Source organism: Lygodium microphyllum, unplaced genomic scaffold (assembly GCF_053477565.2).
Source record: "Lygodium microphyllum isolate KBCC unplaced genomic scaffold, Lygodium_microphyllum_v1.1.10 scaffold_254, whole genome shotgun sequence".
NCBI lineage: Eukaryota > Viridiplantae > Streptophyta > Polypodiopsida > Schizaeales > Lygodiaceae > Lygodium > Lygodium microphyllum.
The window spans coordinates 72,253-95,717 of NW_028229736.1; the positions used below are offsets into that span (position 1 = coordinate 72,253).

The 23,465-nt window shown below is 43.3% G+C and overlaps 1 protein-coding gene across 1 annotated transcript in view; it reads left to right on the forward strand.

Moving 5' to 3' along the window:
* The window catches only part of LOC148008225 (uncharacterized), a 57,250-nt gene extending 35,166 nt beyond the window's left edge, over nucleotides 1–22,084 (forward strand). Inside the window, exons 2-6 of the mRNA XM_087674390.1 lie at nucleotides 21,071–21,111; nucleotides 21,232–21,324; nucleotides 21,429–21,503; nucleotides 21,628–21,677; nucleotides 21,919–22,084. Coding sequence (XP_087530516.1) covers nucleotides 21,071–21,111; nucleotides 21,232–21,324; nucleotides 21,429–21,503; nucleotides 21,628–21,677; nucleotides 21,919–22,042 — 383 coding nt within the window. The 3' untranslated portion in view covers nucleotides 22,043–22,084. The remainder of the gene's footprint in view (nucleotides 1–21,070; nucleotides 21,112–21,231; nucleotides 21,325–21,428; nucleotides 21,504–21,627; nucleotides 21,678–21,918) is intronic.
* The last annotated feature ends 1,381 nt before the right edge of the window (nucleotides 22,085–23,465 follow it).

Sequence of the window (23,465 nt, forward strand, 5' to 3'; positions counted from 1 at the left end):
TTTTGCAGGAAGGAGAGAGGCTCCATATCGGTCTGGCCATTGTGATGTGGAAATTGGCATGGAGTACAAACCATATTCCTCTACCACCATCATCTCCATCCTTACATCTTTCATCTTTTTCACACACTTCTTCACCTTTATTCACTCCCATGTCACGTACGCATGCTACTTCTTCTCAATCTTTTGAGTTTGTTTCCTCTTTTCCGCAAGGTATCAGAGATGCTTATGATATAAGGAACTCTTCAAACTAAGTATTGGTTCATTAGCCCCAAAGAGGATAGGTTTTTCCAATTGCACTCAAAAAAAGGTAAATTAAGATACAAGTTTTATGGCGAGTACTCCATCTTTTCCTTTAGCTTTCACATCTCATGGTCAATTTGATTTTGGTGATTCATCTTTTTCATCATTTGCATTTAATGGATAAAAGGAACCTAACACATTTTCCACATCTACACAAATGACAAATCCATTTAATCTCCGACCCATCCCACCCATTAGTTCCATTGCACCGTCCTTTCAACCTCCATTAAGTGCACCTTACATGTCTTCACACATCACATCGGGGGGTTCTTCACCCTTAAGTACGCCCTTCAGGATATCGTCTTTTCTTCAGTCAGGTGGTGTCTCCTTGATGGAGGCTCATCCTTCCATCCCTATACTTTTGGATTTTTCATGGCTTGGGAATGGCACCTAGCCTTCACCGAGTGTGCATCAGTTGTTGGTACCACAATTTGCATCCATGGCATTACCTAGTGAGCCTTTTGGTCATTTTGTTGTGCCCTAGCCAAGGGCTTACTTGTCCGAGTGCCTCTACCTCCATTGGCACTTTATAGAAACATTTGTGTTCTTGTGCTTTGTGTGTGTATCAATTGGCATCCATGGGACCTTATCAGTCTATTTCTGCCTATCCCCCTCCCCCTCCTACTTATTCTCCTTCATCACCTCCTCCTTATTCCACCTATTTGACACCTCATAGTTCTTCCTTCTCATTAGCCAAATATGCCTTTAGTGATAAGACTCGTTTTAATGAGTTGAACTTCACTATTCCCAAAACCTATGGGATCTTGTGTAGGGGTTGAAATGCCAACGTGATCCAACACTTGTTTCATATGAGGTTGTCTGCTCATGGAAGGCTAGGAATGCCTCCACTATTGTCAAGTTGACGCAAGGTCTCTTACCTAAATTTTATTCATAGCTTCAACATTTTGACTTAGTATTTGAGCATTGGGTATACTTGACTGACTGCTATGCGGCTCAGGATGGGACTCGTTGCATCAATTTGGATCATGAGCTCCTAAACATTAAAATCATTGACCGGGATGACTTGAAAGTCAAGCTGGACGAGTATCGGTAACTTCTCACCGAGGTCTCTACCAAGGCCTCTTAAGTCCTTGAATAATCAGGTCACATTATTTCTAAACAAGTTGTTGAGGAAATACTTTCATTTTGTGCAAAAGGTAATCTCATTGTCCACTATGCCCACTTTCTATGAGTTTGGGTGTTAGCTATTATGTTATGCTCGATTGTTCGATCAGTTTTATCATTTGACTCTATAGAGGGGACTCTTGTTGCTTCTTCTCAAAAGGAATAGCAAGGGAAGAGTAAACAAAATCAAATTTCCAAATTCCAATCAAAATAAAAAACAACATCAAAATGAGACTAGAGAGACCCAAGAAAACTCCTAGTCATCTTTAAAACCTGGGTGGCAAAGTGTATCGAAGAAAAATTGGTATTGTCAACATTGTTAGAAGGCTGGCCACTTTGATGACGAGTGTTGATAGAAGGCAAGAGGCACAACACCAAAAGCCCAGACCCTTGCCTCTCAATCGAGCAATGCCTAGCAAGGGAGGAAAGGTGGTAGCAACCCTCAGGAGGGGTAGTGGTGAGGCTAGGTCCATGCTATCACCAATCAGCCATCATAGTCAACAACGTTTTCAATGCCAGAGGGCTTGTTTGATTGGTTTGCAGAGGCCCACTTATCATAGCCAAGTACTTTAGCTACTCCTTGGATTATGGATAGTGGAGCCACCCATCATATGACTCCCATTGTGGACATTTTCATTTCCCGAACCCCTACAATTGAGCATGTTTGAGTTGGAAAGGGGGATCAGATTGTGCTACACTGGATGATGTATACTATGTTCCCTAGCTAGGGGTGAACTTATTATCCATTTAGCATCTTTGCCGACGTCGAGCACTCTTCTTTATAGCGACCACAGTTAAGGTCCTTGACTCTCAGATTGGTTTAGTGATTGCTCACGGTGAAGCACAACCTAGTAGCCTGTACCACATGACAATTTCTTTTCGAGCTGAGAGTTGAGAGCTCTAAGTTTCACCACCTCTAGGCTTTAGCCGCTACATGGGAGCCTACAACCGCTAAGCCTCTTTGGCATTTTCACTTAGGACATCTTGGATACGACTCTCTTGATGAGTTGTTGTGTCGACAGATGGTTGATGGCCTTCCTCGCCTCCTGAAGCTATCACAAGATGTCTGCAAAGCTTGTCAACTCCATTTCCTCACTAGTCTACTCATAGAGCTCAGGTGCCTCTTTGATTGATTCATGTTGATCTTTGTGGTATGACATGCATCGGCACCTTGAACGGCACACTATACTTCTTTTTGATTGTGGATGATCATTCTCGTTACATATGGATGTACATTCTTGAGCATAAGTCTTCACATATTTTTTTTACTTCGGTATTGCTAGTGCACATCTAGACTGGTTGTCATGTAGGATGCATGAGGAGTGACAGTGGGGGTGAGCTCATTTCTACGAGTTTTTGGAGTTGCTATAGGAGCATAGTATTTCATGCCAACTTATCTCTATCAACTCCCCTTCACAAAATGGAGTCGTAGAGCATAGGAACCGAACCATCATGAACATGGCACACTCTTTGTTGTTCGTAGCAAAGCTCCTTGAGTGCCCTTGGGTTGAGGCTATTAACACTCTGATGTACATCCTCAAATGGTGTCCGATTGCGGTGGTCCCTTAGAGGATTCTGTACGAGGCATTCTTTGGCTCTCAACTTGTAATTTTCCACTTTAGAGTCTTTGGGAGTCGCTTTTGAAGCAAAAGCTTATCATCTATTTGATCCTTGGATAAACAAGATGATTGTTATGAGAGATGTAGTGTTTGATGAGAGGGACATTGTACTGTCTTTTGTACGAGATTCCAAGCCCTTTTCTCACATTATCCCCTTGGAGATAGTTCCTTTTGAGCCAGGTCTACTACCCACTCATGATCCACCCGTAGATTTATCATTTTCTAGGCCCCCTTTATGAGACCCGTTACCTCATTGGTACTAGCAGACCATGCAGGATTTGGGAATCTCTTCACCGGATTTGACTCTGCATGGCCCTAGAAGATCTACTCGGCTTACATCTTAGGTATCATGCATCATTGTTTACAACCAATTATATAGCGCATTTTGAGCTGGATAGTTGGCAAGAGGCTCTTCAGTACCCCCAATGGCGAGAGGCCATGGAAAAGGAGCTAGAGAGTATTGACCGAAATGACTTGTGTTAAGCTAAAACACGCTTTACAGATGATTAACATCTTTAAACAGCCTCAAAACATGCTTAATTAATGAAAAATGCAAATTTGATGCGTGGTTCGAAAGAGTTTCAATGTTTCCCCAAAACCCTAATTTTTTGGGGTATCCTTCAATATCTATAAGTAGATGGGCTGCCCACCATTCAGCCTTATCCTTTTGTGCAAGTTTCTCATGCTACTGTGCAGATTTCAGCCATCAACCACCTACCATCTGCTATCTAGCCATCATCGACTGCAACCCATTACTATCTAGCCCTAGGCGGCGTGTTTCCAGCCATCGCCTTGTTGTTTGGAGGTCTCCACTTGCTGCATCATCTTAGCACTTGATCACCTTGCGTTTTCATCATTTGGTGCCAAGTGACATGCTACTGCCATCTTTGCCATCAGGCGACTATTGCAGTACCTGTGTTTTTGCTGTCCAGCAGGCCATCTACATCAGCAAACACATCTCCTGTTGTTGCCTGACAGTTCTCTGCCTCGAGTGATTAGTTTTCAGTTTTCCTCTGGTGGTACATTGCTGCACTTACTAGATTTCAGCTATCAACTATTGTGCTTTGGTGACCAACCTTTTGTCCTTCATTATTTAGCACTCTCTCATCTTTGATTTGTGGTTACTGCACTTTTGGGATCTATCTTCGGTGGATGTCATTTTTTGACACTACATTGCTCTGCCCTTGGGCATTCTGTACACTCTTACATTCATTTGCAGCATTCATTGACTTCAGAGTTTCTTCTCTTTGTGTTTGAGTTTTGAGTTTTTGTGTTTTGCGTTTTGGGTTTAGAGTTTGAGTTTTGCTTGTCTCTATCTGAGTCTTTGTGTTTTAGTCTTGGTTGTTTATACTAAAAGTTGATGGGACTTTAGACAAGTACAAGGATAGCCTTGTGGTATAAGGGTTTCGATAGAAGCAAGGTATTGACTATAAAAAGACCTTTGCTCCTACTGTGCGGTTGACATCCTTTCGTTTGTTGGTTGCACTAGCCGCTCACTACGGTTGTCCAATCTATCTGATGGATGTCAAAAGTACATTTTTGAACAGTTATCTAGAGGAGGAAGGCTATATGAAGCAGCCTCTCGGATTTTCTTCTATTGATTTGAAAGATAAGGTCTTGGTTTCATAGGATAGAGGGGTTTCTTAGAACTCACAAATACCATTCTACCCCTTATGACCCAAACTTATGTGTTTGTACTACTTCAAAGGGTGTCAGCTATATCTTGCTATATGTAGATGATTTACTTATCATTGGCTCAGATTTTGCTGCCATAGTAGAAATAAAGGTCTAGCTTTGCTCGACTTTTGAGTTGACAAATCTTGGTTTGTTGTCTTATTTTTTGGGGATGGAGATGGTTTGATTTTGGGATAGTATTTTTGTGTCTCAATAGAAGTATGCTCTTCAGTTAGTGAACCAGTATTACACGAATCAGACATGATTTGTGACCATACCCCTTGATCCCACAGTTCATCTTTCTAAGGATACCCTAGGGCAGGAGCACACCTATAGATCTGTGGTAGGGAAGTTGTTTTGATTGATTCACAGGAGGCCACATTTAGCTTACTCAGTTAGTTTGCTTAGGTAATATTTCATTGCACCTAAGATGTCACATTGGATTGTATATCTTTGTGTTTTGAGATATTTGCGGTGTACCTATTCTTATGGCCTAACTTATGGATTTGGTTTATATTTACAGAAATAGCAAGAGATCCTAATACCTAGCGTTCCTATGGTGGCTACCTCTTTACCTTGGACACACACTTATCTCTTGGGCCAACCATAAGCAATAGAGTGTGATGGCTTCCACATTCGAGGCAGAGTATTGGACTCTTTTTGATGATACTACGGAGGCCATCTACTTGAGGAGCTTATTTGCGGTGCTTTATTTTCCATCTAACTCTCCCACCGTTGTCTACAGTGACAACGAGAGTGCCATTGCCCTTGCGAATAATCTGATCATTACACCACAAATCTGGCATGTGGGGGTCCACTTCCACTTTACCAAAGAGCAGGTTGAGCTAGGTACCATATGTCTAGAGTTTGTATCTTTATTCGTCAACTTTGTAGATATATTGACCAAGGCGATCAGTCGACCGAGTTGTAGAATATTCTACCCAAGATCCGGCTTAGGTACACTCTCCCCTACTTCAGATTGATGGGGAGAGGGTGATTTCCTCCAGCTTTCCCTTCTAGTTTGAGAGGAGGCAGTTTTTTTCTCTTAGTGGTGATAGGATGTTGGTTACATTTTCTTTTTTAGACATTATGTATATTGTATTTTGTATCTTCAATTGTGTCATTAGGATGACATGATTGTAAAAGGACGCTTAGCAAGTGAACAATTCCCTTGCGAGGACACTATTCAAGTTGCACCGTTGCATAGCACTTTGCATGAGCATGATCACATTTGCATTGCCTCCTACATAACTCCAGTGCATTCACATTCTGTTTTATAAACATGTATATGTGCACATTTGTCCCTTTTCGGTCTTTCTGAGTGGTCAACTTTGGATCTACCATATTCGTTGCATTACACATGGCAGTCTCCCTTTCTTACTTAGCGTCGGTAGCTTGCTTTTCACACATCTTTTTTATCTCTCCAATATTCACCATATTTGCCACACACCACTAGCCTCTTTCTTTGTTATCTCCATCTAGTAGTGGTAGGGATAGCTTGCTTAATCTGTAAAAACAGTTAGATTTGGCTACTAGTCTCCCGCTTGTTACTTAATTGATTGCCATCTCACCTTCTTGAAACAATCATTATCAAATCCAAAAAAAAAAAAAACATTGTGGTTCCATTCGCCTTTGCAAGACTTGGTACGTCATTGGGCAGTTGATGCACATCCTTTGCCCGATGCTCTGGCCTCTCTGGGGTGACTCCTTGGACTCCCTTGGTAAGATAACCATCGCCTTTGTAGTCTAGGTAGGCCATTGGGCAGCCATTGTGCACCCTTTTTCCGATGCTCTAGCTGCTTTGGGTGGGAGGCCTTTGGGTAAAAACACTTCAAAATAAAAACACTTAAAATTTTGGGTTGGCCTTTCTCTCTAGCTCAGTTTTTGGGCTTGAGAGGGGGTGTTGAGCTAACATAAGCATTACATGCTAAATTAGCCATTGAAACAATCCCAAAAACCCTAAAATAATACACCGTTTGAGAGAGTTTTAAGATAGTGCGTGGTACAAGGTCCGGAAAATTTCTATAAATAGGCATGCTATCCTCCATTAGGCTCAATCTCGCTTTTGCAGGTTTGAGGCACTCTAGCTTTGCTGCCCACACCTTGTTTGTGGAGGACATTTCAGCTGAAGTTGCCCATTGCTGTTTACATCCATTAGGCGCTTGTTTTCAGTCTCTATTGTGCAATCTATATCAATTTCTATTATGTTTGTTAATCAGCCACATCGTCTACAGTTGGTGAAGTGCTGAACTATTGCATTTGTGATTTGCGGTTGCTATACGGATTGCCATGTCATCATATCTACGTTTCTACTGCCATCAGCTTGCCATGCCATCGTACCTGTGTTTTTGCTGCTGCCAGCTTGCCATGTCATCATCAGCTTGTTGTGTTTGCAATTTTCTCTCATCTGCCTCAATTCAGCACCACACACTGTCGCCTTTCTTGCTGTTCGACATCTGGAGGTTACCTTGATGTGTTTCAAGATCCGATAGGAGTACGACACACTCTCCTGCTCAGCACCTTTGCCTTGGTCCTTGAGACGAGAGTTCAGGATACAATTTTCATTGTTGTACGGTTTGTTTGCTACACGAGCATTGTATATTGAGTATTTAGTCATTCATTCAGATTCTACTATGTTCATTGTCTCTAAGTTACACTAACCCTAATTGTGTTCTTTTGAGTTTATGCTTTGTCGTATGCTTTGATTTATGTTTCTGCGCTGGGGTATCTCTTCACACATTGACATACTCATACTAGTCATTTGTCTCCTAGATGACTTAGATCAGGATCATGCACAACAAATCTAGCAACAAAGAAGGGTTTTTGTTCATATGAATCAAAAGGATTATATGAACTTGACATCAGGCCTGGTTATGATGAAGAGGAGGTTTGCTAGTTGTCCCAAATGTGGCCCTCAGTGGAGAGGTGGCCGGCTTCACCAACTGACTTTAACTGATGCACAATTCTTTTTGAAGTGTAGAGTTCCAAAAGAGGATTTCATCAAATACTTCGTGAATTCCATGTCCAACATTTGCTCTATGTTTGTTGAAGAAGAAGGAGATGGTGCGTTGTCCTTGTTGAGACAATAATTCTTATTGAGAGCCTCTAGTGAATGAGAAACTTGAGAAGATGCCTTAGCTTCCCAAGAGTAAGGTGTCTGAGCCATTGCGAGTTGGTTATGTGTCGTACAACTAAAACACTAACCCCCCAACAAAAATGTAAAAAACACACAAATTCAAAAACAGGGGAGAGTGAAATCTGATGAAACTGAATGAATGCTGAATATACATGAGTGACTGTACATAATGCTCAAGGTTACCAACAGCCAATGATTGTTGTGGGAGTGGGCTGAGGGAGGATCTTATGTGTTTTCCAGTGGAGATGGACCCTGAGTACACTCACCATCAGGCAGAGGAGAGGCTGATGAAGAAAAGTGCTGAAAATGCAAAAACGACTTGCTATAGATGAAAACGTAGATCAAGATAATGTCGAAAATTGTTGGAAAATTGAAAATACAACAACTAGAAGTTGAAGTGATGATGTGGTAGTCAGAGCGGCCTGATCAGCAATCATGTGAAGTAGAGCAATAGCTGTGTGAAGCTGAGAAGTGGCTGGAAATTGTAAATAAAGCTTGGTTTGACAATGGTGAGACATGCTGCACAAGTGACCAGCAGGTTGCACTAGTGATGAGGAGACTGGGTGGCTCCAAGATGAAGCAAACATAGTAGTAGAGGGCCTCCAAGTGTTAGCAATAGTAAGTTGGCCTGCTCTAGACAGCAACCCCAACACTTTGAAGGATGGCAGCCAAAATTGGAGTGCATTGAATAGGTGTTGAAGTAGTCGTGGACGTTGATGGAGATGATGGTGGAGAACGGAAAAAGGGATTTGAGATGTGCAAGGTGGTTGGAAAATTCCCTATTTATAGACACATGAGCCAGCCAACCATGTAGGGTGGTGGCCGAGCTATCTTAGGTGGTGCCCGGACACTTTGGGCGCATTAAATGTGAGCCCTTGTACACTTTAGGACCTAGGTATTTGAGTTTTGGGGATGTTTAATGAGCTGAAAAATGGGGGCTAAAGTTAAGTAACCCTTTCTTGCTTAACACCCTTATCCCTCATTCCATCATTCCAGCCATCTATCGTCAACCTCTCCATGTCCGTTGATGTCTACACCCCTCTCTCAGCAGATACGTTAGTTCGTGGTGCTTTGTGGAGTGCTGTTTGAGCTGTCCATGCAGTCCTCCAGCTAGACAACCTGATTTTGGGAGTTTCCTTTGCATCATCATCATTTAACTCCCTTTGCCGAATTCCCTACAGTCTGCCTGCTGCAAGGCAACTTTTTTTTTTTTCGTGAAGATAATTGAATTAATTTTAAATATTTACATCAAACCATTAGGTCAGCATTCTTTTTTTTCGTGAAGATAATTGAATTAAGTAGAAAATATATACATCAGACCATCTGGTCAGCATTCTCACTAAATCTCTTACATTCTGTTACATCAGACCATCAGGTCATCAAAGAAAGTGACAAAAGACTATTAGGACTATAACACAAAGAGAAAATCACACTGTTGGTGTAGAGCAAACAATAGCCAGCCAAGGGGCAGCTCTCTCTCTCTCTCTCTCTCTCTCTCTCTCTCTCTCTCTCACATTAGACCATCAAATCATGAGGGAAATTGAGGAAAGTGCATTAGGACTTTAACACAAAGAAATCACACAGAAAGGATAGCTGGAGTAGAGCGAACAATAGCCAGCCAGGGAGCAGCAATGTCAGGAAGAACCAGGTCAAGTGACATCATAGATGAAATCTGCCATAGCACTAAACCTCGAACACGGGCCACATGACCATGGATGCCCGATACAAAGTCAAAAATAAAGGCATTCCGAGTACACTAAATATGCCACAGGGCAATCCATCTAAGGAAATGGAAAAGATAGGAATAATCAGAATGCAAAGAAGACATAGAGGGCATGTTTCCCATAATCCACGAACGGGCTATTATCTGGTGCTGAGTCGCAGAGAACCACACGTGGGAAATAAAACTCCAGATCTGTAAAGAAACCGGGCAGGAGATAAAAAGATGAAGCAATGTTTCATCACACGTAGTGCAGAATACACAACGACCAATAGAGATCTTTCAGGCACGCAACACCTCGCCATTTGGAAGGCCGCCAAATCAGCAGTCTCCACATGAAGACTTTACCTTGATACGAAACCTTAGACTTCCAAAGTTGAATGAATCTTTCTTGCCACTTCTTTTTGCCATCCTGAATATGCAATAGTTATTAATCTTTCTAGTGACCCATTTCTTGGCCTCCATCGTGTGATGATATATTTGGTTAGCATACCTCTTCTCGAAATCATCAGGAAGCACAATCATCCAGTCATGCCATGGATACAATGGATGTAGCGCAGGCAAAGGAGAGAACCTTTGAAGTCTGACGTGTAAGGATGACCAGATGTCACAATATCCACGGGGCACCCTAAAATTCTGACGAATACGTTGAAAAGAATAAAGACAAGATTGCCTAGGAATAACACCGTCAAGAATTGTTTGCAACCCCAAATAAGCCATCCGATTAAACTTGACTCTTTGCAAATCTTTGTCCGGCCAATCCAACAACTTGGAGGATGCAATTATTTCTCCTTGTAGCTGTGAAGGAAACTACTAGGGTTTGCACTGAGGATACACAGAGTGTACGACCATGACAGAAACACAAAGAGACAGACACAGACACAGAGGGAAAAACTCAAACCCTAAACGCAAAACTCAAAACTCAAACCCTAAACGCAAAACTCAAAACTCAAACACAAATAGAAGAAGGGAGAGAGAGAACACAACTCTGAAGTGAATGAATGCTGTAAATGAATGTAAGAGTGTATAGTGTGCTCAAGGGCAGAGCAATGTCGGAGTGCGACATCCATTGAAGACGGATCCCAAGTCTGTGACCAGCAGTCGGAGTGTAGGAGTGCTGAATAGTGAATGGCAGCAGGCTGGTCACCAAAACAAAGCAGTTTGGAGGCTGGAAACTGGTAAACGCAGCAATGTACCACCGATTGGAGGCTGGAAACTGTGCACAGTTTGCTGTAAATAGCAGGCTGAAACAGTGTCTGAGAGTGTTAGGGCCTGCAATGCTGAAAACGCAGGTTGGCTGAGCCTAGAGATGATGGGTGGACAGCAAGCTGAATTGCAGTCTGGGACAGTCTGGAGCAGTCGCCAGTAGTTGAGAGCTGTCGCCTATAGCAATGGATAGGTTGAAGATAATGTGGTTGCAGTCGATAATGGCTGGACAGGATTGAGGCGGGTTGCAGGTTGGAAATTGGGCGCCAACAGCAGTAGAGGGTGTGTGGGCTGGTGTAACCTGCAAACAAGGATAACGGCTGAATGGGGGTAGCCTGTCTATTTATAGATGTGGAAGGGGTTTCCACTAAACTCCCTCGAACCGCTCTCCGTTTTAGAGTTTCCATTGAACTCTCTCGAACCGCTCCCCGTTTTAGGATTTTACTCTAAGAGAGCATTTTTAGTGTGTTTTGGGGCTGTGTAAGAGACTAATCAGCAAGTAATGCATATTTTAGCTCAACACCCCCTCTCAGGCCCAAAACTGAGCCAAAATTGGCCAGCCATTGTGATGTTTATATACCCCAAGACGTCCCACCCCAAAGCAGCCAAGGCATCGGACAATGGGTGCATGTCGACTGCCCAGTGGCCTACCAAGACTACGGAGGCGATGGTTATCTTACCAAGGAAATCCAAGTAGTCACCCCAAAGAGGACAGGGCATCGGACAAAGGGTGCACATTGGCTGCCTAGTGGCCTACCAAGCTCTACAAAGGCGGATGGAACTACATGGATTAAAAAATAAAATAAAATAAGTGAAGTAAATTTGATGGGATGCGGCCAATTGAGTAAAAGTGACCCAGAAGGCGGGAGGGTACACCCAACACATCACAAAACAGTACAAGCTAACCCATCCACTCAGGGTATCGATGACGAGGAAAAATAGGGGAGGATGTATCCATGTGATGAAGAAGGATGGTGGTGTGGTAACAACAGCCATCGGTGGAAACAACTTAGGATCCACGCAAGTGGTGCTCTGCACAATGAGATGCAAAGTATGCTATATGCTAAAGAATGATCACACAGCAGGTGCCACTATGACAGTGTCTCTTGTGGGGAAATTGTTTACTTGCCCAAGCGCCCTAGTACAAGGATGAAGTAATCATGCAATGCAAAGGATAATGTACAACAAGGGGAAGAAGTCGATGTTGAAGACAAAGTGCTGAAGCCTGTAGAATACCAAGAAGGGTAGGAAACCCCTCTCAACCTGGATGTAGATGCCGAAGAAGGAAGAGGAGCCTGATGTCGTGCTGAGAACCATAAGGAATGAAAGAAGAGGAAGTGGATGAAACACCCCGCTAGAAGAGCAAGGCAGAAGTCACCGCCATGATAGCATCGAGAGAGATGTTGCACGATCCGCCTCGGGAGGGGAAAGTGCCAAGAGCAAGCACTTCTAGGATGATGAAATCATGAAAGGAACGGTGCGCATCCCCACGTCTCTAGCCCAGGTAGGACCAAAGCGATCTGCAAGTTAGCCCCACACTGAAAGACAAAACCCTGCAATAGAGATGAGAATTTGCAAACACAGAGATTAGTGGTGAGATACTCCAAAGCAAAACAGAACAGAGAGAAAATCTAACTCAAAATAAATGCAATGAATGTGTATGTGTGTGAGTAAATGCAGCGGAAGAAAAAAAAATGGAAAAGCTAAGAACAATGAATCCTATGGGCTTGACTCTAAGAGTGCGAAAAATGAATGCTAGATTGGCCTAGGGTATCTGAAAGGACCTAGAGACATGCGAGTTGAAGAAGGTGGCTACCATCGCGTATGTCTAGTAGCAAGGCTTTGCTAAGGGAACGCCTGATGAGGTGGGAAGGAAGGTGAGATGGATGCATGAAGGTGAGATTGGCCTAGGGTATCTGAAAGGACCTAGAGACATGCGAGTTGAAGAAGGTGGCTACCATCGCGTATGTCTAGTAGCAAGGCTTTGCTAAGGGAACGCCTGACGAGGTGGGAAGGAAGGTGAGATGGATGCATGAAGTGCAACGGGATCCGAACCTGTAGACCAATCAGCCAATCCCGCAGGGGTAGGGAAAGTGATGGGCCGTTGAGGCTGTACTCGAGCCACATGTCTAGCAGCAACGGCGGGTGCTGAAGGATCAGATGAAGCAGGAGTGAAAGGCGTAGCCCCATTGGACTGTGCAGTCGCAGTGGTTTGCTGTGCTAAGGCTTTTTAGATGGAAGATCTTGGGCCTTGGAGTGACACTCCTCGTCCACATGGCCTGCTCTTTGGCAATGTGTGCAAAACCGGTTTTTCTTTGGAAGTTATTGCCAGATAGGTCTAGATTCTTTGGTTCCATCTGAGGAAGAGGAGTCACCCTTTGATCGGCTTGTCTTTGCATCTAGTGAGTTCTTGCCACTAGTGATTGTCCCTCTCGAAGAAGAGGCAACCAACCCCCTCTGCTCTGAATAAGGCTATGATGAGGATTTTTTGTGGACTTGATCATACAGCCTCGCGTAACGCAAGAACTGGCACTCAAACTCGTAGAAGGTTGGCAATCTAGGTTGGGAGATGATGTGTTGAATGAAATTGAAGTACTTGTCAGGCAACTTATTCAAGAAGAATGTAACCTGATCGTCATCTGACTTTGGAGAGCCAGTAGTGGCGAACTCGGCAAGTAACCGCCGCCTATATTAAGCTAGCTTGACTTTCAGATCATCCCCTTCCTTAATAGAGAACTCTTGAAGCTCAAAGTCGAGATTGATGCGGTGAGTACGATCACGAGCCGCATAGCGGTCAAGAAGGTGATTCCAACGCTCTGACGCGAGCGGAAAGTGCTGCAACTAAGAGTGAAACTGAAGAAGCAATCCCTGCATCAGCTCAACATTGGCTGTGGCATTGCAGGCTCTCCAATGATAGATGTAATCAGGATGAGGTATTCGATGGTCCGGCATAGGCTCTAGACCAATGACGAGGTCTCAAAGACCCTGAGACTCAAGCACTTATTGCATGAAATTAGACCAAGTGGTGAAATTCGACCCGTTAAAACGTGTCTTATCGGTGAAGGTATTCTTGGCCGTTGCAACAAGAGTGGTAGTGCTCGGAGATGGATAGTGTGAAAAAGTGTAGTGTGGGTAGGATGGGGGAGTGGAGTACACTTGGGAATGAGCCCCAGAGTGCCCACCAAGCATGCGTGTAGTGTGCAAGGGGGATCCATAGGTAGGGATGGGTTGACTAGGCATGGGTATGGTAGCCACATGAGGAACCCAAAGAGGTGGGACGGGAACATGGTGAGCAGAAGATGGGAATCCTTGCGTAGGTGTAATCCAAGGAGAGTGTGAAGACGCACCATAAGCTGAGGAGGGAAACTCCTGCGTATGAGTGGTCATGTGAGATGTGAAGCTGGAGAGAGTGAGGGGGATGCCTAGTACAATCGACCCAGGAGTTATGGGTGTGCTTCTTTGTTGAAAGGTGAGAGGCACTGTGTTAAAGGGTTGCATTCCCCCTAACGAAGTACCATGGTGCAAAGAGGCAGAGAATGGGGTGGAGAAGGAAAATGTGCTAGGAGTGGAGATGGAAGGTCCAACCCCTAGGGTGTGTGATGCAGATGTGGAGTGTAATCCAAGGTTTTGGAAAGATGATGAGAGGTGATCAAGGTGTGATATAGAAGAGGGTGGGATGGGAGGGAAGTGAGAAGTGTATGTGACATGCTCAAATGAAACAGAAGCTGTAGATGTACCTGAATTTCGTCTACTTTGTGAGCCCCCTCTATTGAACTTCACATACGCAAAGCCATCTGGATCCTGTACCTCAAAAGAAGAAACATGCAAGGGTTTTGATTCATGCAACATAAAAGAATTGTACAAATGTGACATTGGACCTAGCTGAGATGATGAAGATGGATCGCCAGATGTTCCGAATGCCGTATGTCCTCCATGATCGGAGAGGTGGCCAGCCTCACCAACCGGTCTGGATGTGGTAGCAAAACTGGTAGGAGGGGTGTAAACATCACCGTACTTGTTGCGATAGTACTCCTCAAAGTCCTCCTCCGTCGTGTTAATGAAATCTGGTGAAGGTGGAGTGTCGTCCTCCTCACGGAGTCCATAATGCCATCTCAGGGTCTCCAATGATAGAGAAGCCTGATAAGACATCATAAGAAGTGGAGAAGGTGGTGTCTGGGACATTGTGATTCGGTTACGAGTCGTATTGTGTGCCTCGCACAAAGACTAGCTCTTCACAATATCCGCAGGATACTCTTTACAAGTGAAGGAAATTGCTAGGGTTTGCACTGAGGACACACAGAGTGTACGACCATGACAGAAACACAAAGAGACAGACACAGACACAGAGGGCAAGACTCAAACCCTAAACGCAAAACTCAAACTCAAAAACAAAAACTGAAACACAAACAAAAGAAGTGAGAGAGAAAACACAACTCTGAAGTGAATGAATGCTGTAAATGAATGTAAGAGTGTACTGTGTGCTCAAGGGCAAAGCAGTGTCGGAGTGTGACGTCCACCGAAGACGGATCTCAAGTCTGTGACCACCAGTCGGAGTGTAGGAGTGTTGAATAGTGAATGACAGCGGGCTGGTCACCAAAACGCAGCAATCTAGAGGCTGGAAACTGGTAAACGCAGCAGTGTACCACCTACCGGATGCTGAAAATTGTGCACAGTTTGCTGTAAATAGCAGGCTGAAACAGTGTCTGAGAGTATCAGGGCCTGCAATGCTGAAAATGCAGGTTGGCTGACCCTGGAGATGATGGACAGCAAGCTGAACAGCAGTTTGGGATAGTCTGGAGCAGTCGCCAGCAGCTGAGAGCTGTCACCTACAGCAATGGACAGGCTGAAGATAATGTGGCTGCAGTCGATGATGGCTGGACAGCAAATGGAGGCGGGCTGCAGGCTGGAAACTGGGCGCCAACAACAACAGAGGGTGTGTGGGCTAGTGTAACGTGCAAACAAGGATAATGGCTGAATGGGGGCAGCCTGTCTATTATAGATGTGGAAGGGCACCCCAAAAATTAGGGTTTTCACTAAACTCTCTCGAATCGCTCCCGGTTTTAGGGTTTCCACTGAACTCTCTTAAACCACTCCCCGTTGTAGGGTTTTATTCTAAAAGAGCATTTTTAGTGTGTTTTGGGACTGTTTAAGAGGCTAATCAGCAAGTAATGCATAATTTAGCTCAACTGTAGCGAATTCACCTCTTTACGAATATCAGTAGGGTGCTAAACTAAAAAACATAAGATCTCTTGTCAGGATGCTATCAAATGAGAAAGGAGAAAAGACTGGGAGACCTTAATAGGCCTCGAGGAATTAAGCATTTGCCACTAGGAAGCATGAATAACCGTGCTACCATGAGAGATGCCAGTTTTTTCAATGGAAGATTTAGCAATATCTGATCAAGGATGACTTTGTACACATAGAGTCTACAAAAGGGCCAACCTCAAGACTACCATATGCAAATTAACATCCAACAAAGCTGCATCCCCCATCCGTTTAGGCATAGTCACATGCTGCCACGAAATCCATACCTGTCCTAAACGATTGCCTTTTTTTTTTCCACAACATGAATCTGATAGCCTGAACCAATTCGAAAAGGGACTTCTTAGTCCAAGGAAACAATGGCAGAAAGAACGATATCATATTGATCATAATACATTGAGCAACTTTAAGTCCGACATGTAAAGGCCAATCTTGAGATTTCGAGTACATGAACCTGTCATGAATCCGGGAGGCCATCCAATCCAGTAAGGCACGGGGAGCTACCTCCACACCGATAGGATATCCCAAGTGTTTGGTTATATTTCCCTTTGAGATCACAATTCCATGCCAGCCCAAGGCTTGTAGATCATTCTCCGTACAAGAGAGTAGTGTAGATTTCTAAGTATTAATATGAAGACCGATGCCAAGGCAAAAAGATTCAAGTGGAACCCTTGCCCGATTAACATTAGTGTGATCATCCTTAAGGAACATAAAAGAATCATCTGCCAAAGATTGACCCACAAGTTGAGTACCACTGGGAAGAGACAAGCCAACTATCTCGCCTCGATCAACCAACTTATCCAACAATGAGAGCATCGGGGGAGTGACGAAAGCAAACAACAAAGGGCTGAGAGGGCAGCCTTGCCTAAGAGACCGAGATAAGGCAATTTCCTCCGTGATTCCTCCATTAAGAGAAATACGAGCCACAACATCTTGACTAATGGTATCAACAAGAGAAATCATGCGAGGACCGAATCCCATTGTAGACAATAATTACTGCAAAAATGACCAGCTAACATGAACAAATGCCTTCTCAATATCAAGATGAAGCATAACTACCTGCTGGCCTGAAGCTTTGGAATAGTCAATTCCCAATTAAACATTCAAAATGTTATGCATTATATTCCGACCTTTAATGAAACCATATTGACGTGAATGAACCAGGTGTGGAAAAACTTTTTGCATTTTGTTGGCAATGATTTTGGAGAAGATTTTATATAACGAGCCCATAATAGAAATGGTTCTCCATTGTTTCAAAGAGGTTGGTGAGGGAACCTTGGGCAATAACCGAATGACAACAATCTTCCAGTCTAAAGGCATCAAACTAGAATTTCACACTTGCTGACACAGGCAAGTTAATGGGTCTTTAAGTTGCTCCCCATGAGTTGAAAACAACTCATTAGGAAGCCCATCCCAACCAGGACTTTTCCTTCAGGTTAGGTGGGACATCACCTCTTCCACTTCATCTTTTGAAATATCAGCCTCCATTAAATCCGCCCATTGTGGTTTAACCTGATTACTAACCAACTCGCAAATATATCGGTGAGCAGAGTGAACAAGCTAACAGTATCAGAAAAAATCTATTGCGGCCCAACAAGGACTTATAAAAGTCAACACTCATCCGAATGATGGAGGCAGGATCAATTACCATAGCACCTTGCTCATCCATTAAACGCACAATATTTTCCTGAGTATATTTCTGGTGCAGATGAGCAAAGAATTGATGGGATTGACAGTTATTATCGTATGAACCTTCAGCTCTGGCCAGCAATTTGTATTTTGCATATTCCTCTTCCCGAAGAGAATGAACCCTGCCTTTCAACCATTCAATGCATGTGAGCAAGTCATCATTAGAATCTCTTGATTGGCTCAGAGACAAGGAGTGGGCCAATAAAGATTAGGCATGCTGCAATTCAGCTCGTAAAGAGGAAGCATGCTGAATGCCATACTGACGAGAAAACTCTTGCGCATTATCCCTAAAAAGAGCCCATGCGTCCATCCCTCTAGATAGGACCTTCAAGCTAAAAGAAGTGATCAGTTGCTGAACACATTCCAAAAACTGATTTTGTTGCAGAAAGGATTGATTAAAACGAAGAGGCAACCAAGCAAGGAGAGCCTTAAATATATGAACAAGTCTATGGGTCATTTCCAAGACCAAAGGGTAGTGATCTGACAAGACATGTCGTTCCACCTACATGTCAATGACTGCAGGAAGAAAGGAATCACTCTTGCAAATGTAGATCCTATCCAATCTGGTCCAGGTGTTTGGATGCTAAAAAGAACGATAGGTATATCTTGATTGTGATTGATACATTCAGGACCACATGTCTTGTTTCAAAGATACAGTTGAAAGGGCATCCCAAGCCTGTCACTTAGGACCATCCATGACTGAGTGTAGAGAAGTCGCCTGATCCCCAGATACACATGCATTAAAGTCACCCATGACAAAACCTTGACGAGCCATGGCAAATAGTGCAGGTCATCCCAAAGTTGACGATGTTCCCTTGCAGTAGAAGGAGCATACACGCCCACCAACCACAAAACCTCTCATTCATATAGTATTTCCAGAATCACAAACTGGCCATTTGGGTCATGAGAAACCACCCAAAGAGATACCTTTCACATTCCACAAAGCAATTTTCATGATAAATCTGGAATGAGAAAAACTACTGAACCATCGCTTTCCCTTTTCCTTTTACATCTATAGCTTGAGCTGTCTGGAATCTCTCCATCTAACTTCGGATTACATCTACAAGATCTGCCCTCTATAAACCAGTAACCGAAGCACGAGAAGAAAATTGTTGTTGCTGTGAATAAAAAACATCCCTAGGAGGCACAAGCCTCCCCCGCACATCAAAGCACAAAGCAGAATAAGATGTCCTTTTATCATCCATTGCCGGTGTAGGTGAAGATTGAGGATTCATGCAAAACCCCTTACCTCTGCATTGAAAGGTCTGAGTGATTGGGTGTATCGATGGGTGGGCAAGAGTTGAACGAGAAGCTTGTTTGGCATTAGGTCTAACCACTGAGACCCAAGAATCCTCCCGAGGACACATATTCCGCTCAACTGCAAGAGAAGCACGCTCAAGACCAACTTGAGAAACTTCCTTCTTACCTTCATCACGACCATGTTGAGGAAGCATCTCAGGATCAGCTTGTGGCTGTTGAAGTATGTGTTGAGGATGGTGGTCTTGCATATCCATGGTATAGTGCGTTGCAATATCTCAAGATTTTTGCCACATTTTGAAATGAAATGGCCCAATTGACCACATTTGAAACAGTGTATGGTAAAAGTACCCCATTTCAACTCATAAACCAATGTTTGCAGTCTTGAAACCTCAAAACGAATTTTAGTCGGGCGAGGTTTCCCTATATCCCGAAGCATGCATGCCCTGTTCCTATTGCGGGAAGCTAGCCGAGGCTCCACCAACACCTCACCAAGGGTTCTCAGAACCAGAGGGAGGAGTCTCCAAAGATGTGTAGGAAAATCAACCACCTCCACCCAAATTGGGCATGCCTGCCTCAACACCTCCTAAAACTTGGCCATGGGCCTCCAAGGGACCATATGAACAAGCTGCCCATTCAAGAACAAAAGAATGCACTACATAATGAAAGCCCACACTTCCAAGGAATGAAAAAGAACCTCAAAAAACCCCTTTGGACCATCATAAATCTCTTCAACAAGAGGGGCCTGCACGTGCTGTGAAGCATCATCTTGGCACTGTTCAACACTTACAAGCATGGACTGCAGCCAAGCACGAATCTTGGTGATCAAGGGAGTCCTTCCTGTAAAGTAAAAGATGGCTGCCCTCTCATGGAAAGCAGCAATCTGCTGTAGGACCAGTTCCGTTTCCATGACTGCAACTACATGATCCCCATCTGGTAAAGAGTTAGCTTTACCCTCATTGACATGGACATAATCGGACATAAGATGATTAGCAGTGGCCAGCATGAACTGAAGAGACCCATCAGTCTATGAACAAGAAGCATGGACCTCAGGCTAAGGAAAATTTGGGGGACATAATACTGGTTCTTCAACTGACATCTTCCAACGTTTGCCTATCTCATCCCCATCGGTCAACGGTTTGGAATCCTCAGCCGATGAATCACCATCCGAGTCCGGCAGATCTTCGTCATTCCCATTCCCTATATGCTGGTCAAGAAAGGCCATATTGATACCATTTGACACCATTTTGTCTCCGCACCACAAAAGCGAGCATGTGTTTTTGCAATCCGAGAGAGCTTTACTCCGCGCGAAGGCCAACACCAAGGCCCTAAAACATAACCATCTTGTCTTCAAGGTTAGACCCCTTTCAATACCTAAACTTTGGAATCTTGCTAATGTTGAGTGCTCATCTTGGCTTCTCCTCATTTGGGGCCTTACAACATTTGGCAGTTGGAGCATAGGTGGGTAATTGAGAGGTGGGCAGTTGAGAGTGACATCCAACACTCTCGAAGATCATGATTGTCAGTATCATGCTTTTATGCTTGCTTGTAGCAAAAACATACTCGCAGAAATTGTTCATCTTCAAGATTTTCCATATAAGGTACAGTGTACTCCATCAAGAGCGATCATTTGTGTGTATTTGCTTGGTCATGTAGAGCTTCTTTCAAAGAATGTCATTGCAGCTTTGATTTTGTTCAAATTCAAGTGTCAAATGTCTACTTTTCCAATCTAGAGGCACATATAACTAGGGAGAGGTTGATGTTGTCATACATTCTATGATTATGATTATCAAAGTGTGTTGTTATTCATGATGTGATTACTCCATGGGTTGATGTCATTCTCACAATTCTGTCACTGTTCATGTGGGTGACTGCATTGAAGCATTCAATGTTCGGGAATTGGGATGGGGCTTTAGGAACTTCCATTTTCCTACTTGTAACCATGCTGTTGTTTAAGCTTTAGATATTGCTTTTGCATGCTGGCCAGATGACCAATTATACATCTAGTTATTCTTTAATGCAACATCTTCTGCGAGGGACACATATGGAGAGAGCTAGACATTTTTATATTTTATTTTGCAGGAAGTTTGAGCAGTGCTGTTCTTTTAGTTGCTGGCACAACAGTATGTGACCTTCTGGACCAATTATTTTTGTCTTGTAAAAATGTATTTTGTAACACAAAATGAAGCTGGATTTAAATAGAGGAACATTTTGGTAAACAATATGCAAGTTGAGACTTGCAGATTGGTGCTGGCATTCTAGCTATACCGGCAGTTACAGAAGAAGCAGGGTTTTTAGCATCATCTCTGACATGCGTGCTTTGCTGGATATACATGGTATGTGTTTAGAATGTTGATCTCATTGAAGATATGCCAGTCGATGCATTCATGGCACCAGTAATCGAAAGAGAGGAGCAATGACAAGCTTGATAAATCTGCAGGTTACGACTGGGCTGCTAATTGCTGAAGTGAATGTGAACACTATGTGTGAGCTAGGCTCAGGAGGTGTATCACTGGTAACAACACCTTGCACACTGTGCTGGGATACAATGCCCCTGTGAATCAATCCTTCAAATTTGTTACGATCACCCTCCCAGCTGCATCTAGTGTTCATGTCTTATGGTGTGAATTTTGTGTCAGGTGTCCATGGCTACGCGTACGTTGGGAAGGACTGGTGTACGGGTGGCCTGGTAATGATTTAGGCACTGTAGTAAGCATTGGAGATTTTTGAGATTACTAATTCGCATTTTGTATTCAAGACATTAATATAAATGGTGAACTTTTCAAGGATGTGGTCGAATATCTATTAGTGACTCATATCAATGATAGTATTGTAAGCAGTCTGTTAAAACCTTATGCATTTGAGGCTTGCATTTTGATGCAAGCTCTGTGATCTTTGTGACATATTCTTATCAAATTTTTCTTGTGCAGTGCATCATACCTCTTTATTCACTACGCGTTGCTGGTGGCATATGTGGCTCGATCAAGTGATATCTTGACAAGTACCCTAGATATACCTCAGTGTGTTCATAGATCTTATTTCCAAGTCTGCTGATGTCAAAGTGGCTTATTTGTCTGTCTAATCTATTCAGTGTGGCTTTGCTATCTAGATATCCACCAGTTTGTTAATAAATCTTTTTAATCAAAATAAGGCTTTATTTTCATTTGGATATGTACAAGTTGAGTCAAACCTCCTATTTCAATGCAAATTTACTTTGTCTAGCTAGTTAAAAAATGGAGTCGTCATGATAGCAATCTCTTACACAGACCAAGTTGCTTTTTTTTCCAGAGAAGATAAAAATTCTATTAATAAATCCCCTTGGCACAAAGTATCTCAAGGCAAAGCACAAAGTTCAAAGCAGCCCTGCATGGGAATTCTGTATCAAAAACGGAACACAACAAAAGGAATTCATTAGAAGGCGTAAATGATTAACCAGTCAGGAGGTCTATAGTGCCGGACTATATGGGGTTGACAATGGAAAAAAGTGCCAGAATCCCTGTACCTAACACAATGGACAAGGTCTCTATTATAACCAACCCATGTTTCAATTGCGTTTCTTCCAAGAAAAGAGAATTCCAAGAAAAGAGAATTCTATTTATAACACCTTGGAGAAAAACTTCAGGTAAAATATAAAGTACAAGAAGCTTTGTAAAGAGTAACTAAGTACATCACAAATACAATGGGTTAGAGACTGATCCAAGTCTGAGAAGTGCTTGCATCAGTCCGCCAGTGTGGTGGAACTCCTTCCATCATAGCATCAATCATGACTCTAGCTCCCCTAAGACCCTAAAGTCTTTGTCTCTTAATCTTTTGCGATGGCTCCTAGAGTGCAAAACAATCTCCCAATGACACATCGATTTGTAGAGAGAATCTCCCTATGATAAGTATGTCCTTTGTCCAAGAGCGTGGCTCGACTTTGATCTCAAAAAGTAGTGATTGAAGAGAAGAGGCTGCCTCCTCCTCTATAATTGTCGTTAGAGGTAACTGGTGAAGCCCAGATGATACAAATCTCCATGCTTTGGTAACGGAGGCAGTGGACCTGTTCTCAAAGCTCCTTCCTAACTCTTTGGTTTCGATCTCCTAAAAAATCCAGAGAAAGAGTGAGATCTTTCTTGGTCTAAAATTGTCCTCCAATCCTCCTATTGTCAACAATAAAAGGTAGTGATATACCTTGTGCATTCTAATGCTAAGTCACCACTGGCACCATTTTGATCTTGGTTATATGTGACCTCACTCCAAGGATAGTGTTGGATCCAAAAAGAGAACATCTGTCTAGGCCCTCTCTTCAAGGTTCCATCATAGTCTTTGAAGAGGCCACCTCCTGTATGTCCAATGTCTCTAGCCATCCATCATACATCTCTCAGGGCTCGAGTCTAGGTACCAAGTTTTGTCACAATGAGCCACAACCCTAATCATTTCTCGAGAGCATCCTGTGGTTTGATCCAAGTCCTCCCAATTGAGTCTGCCATCCTCCTAT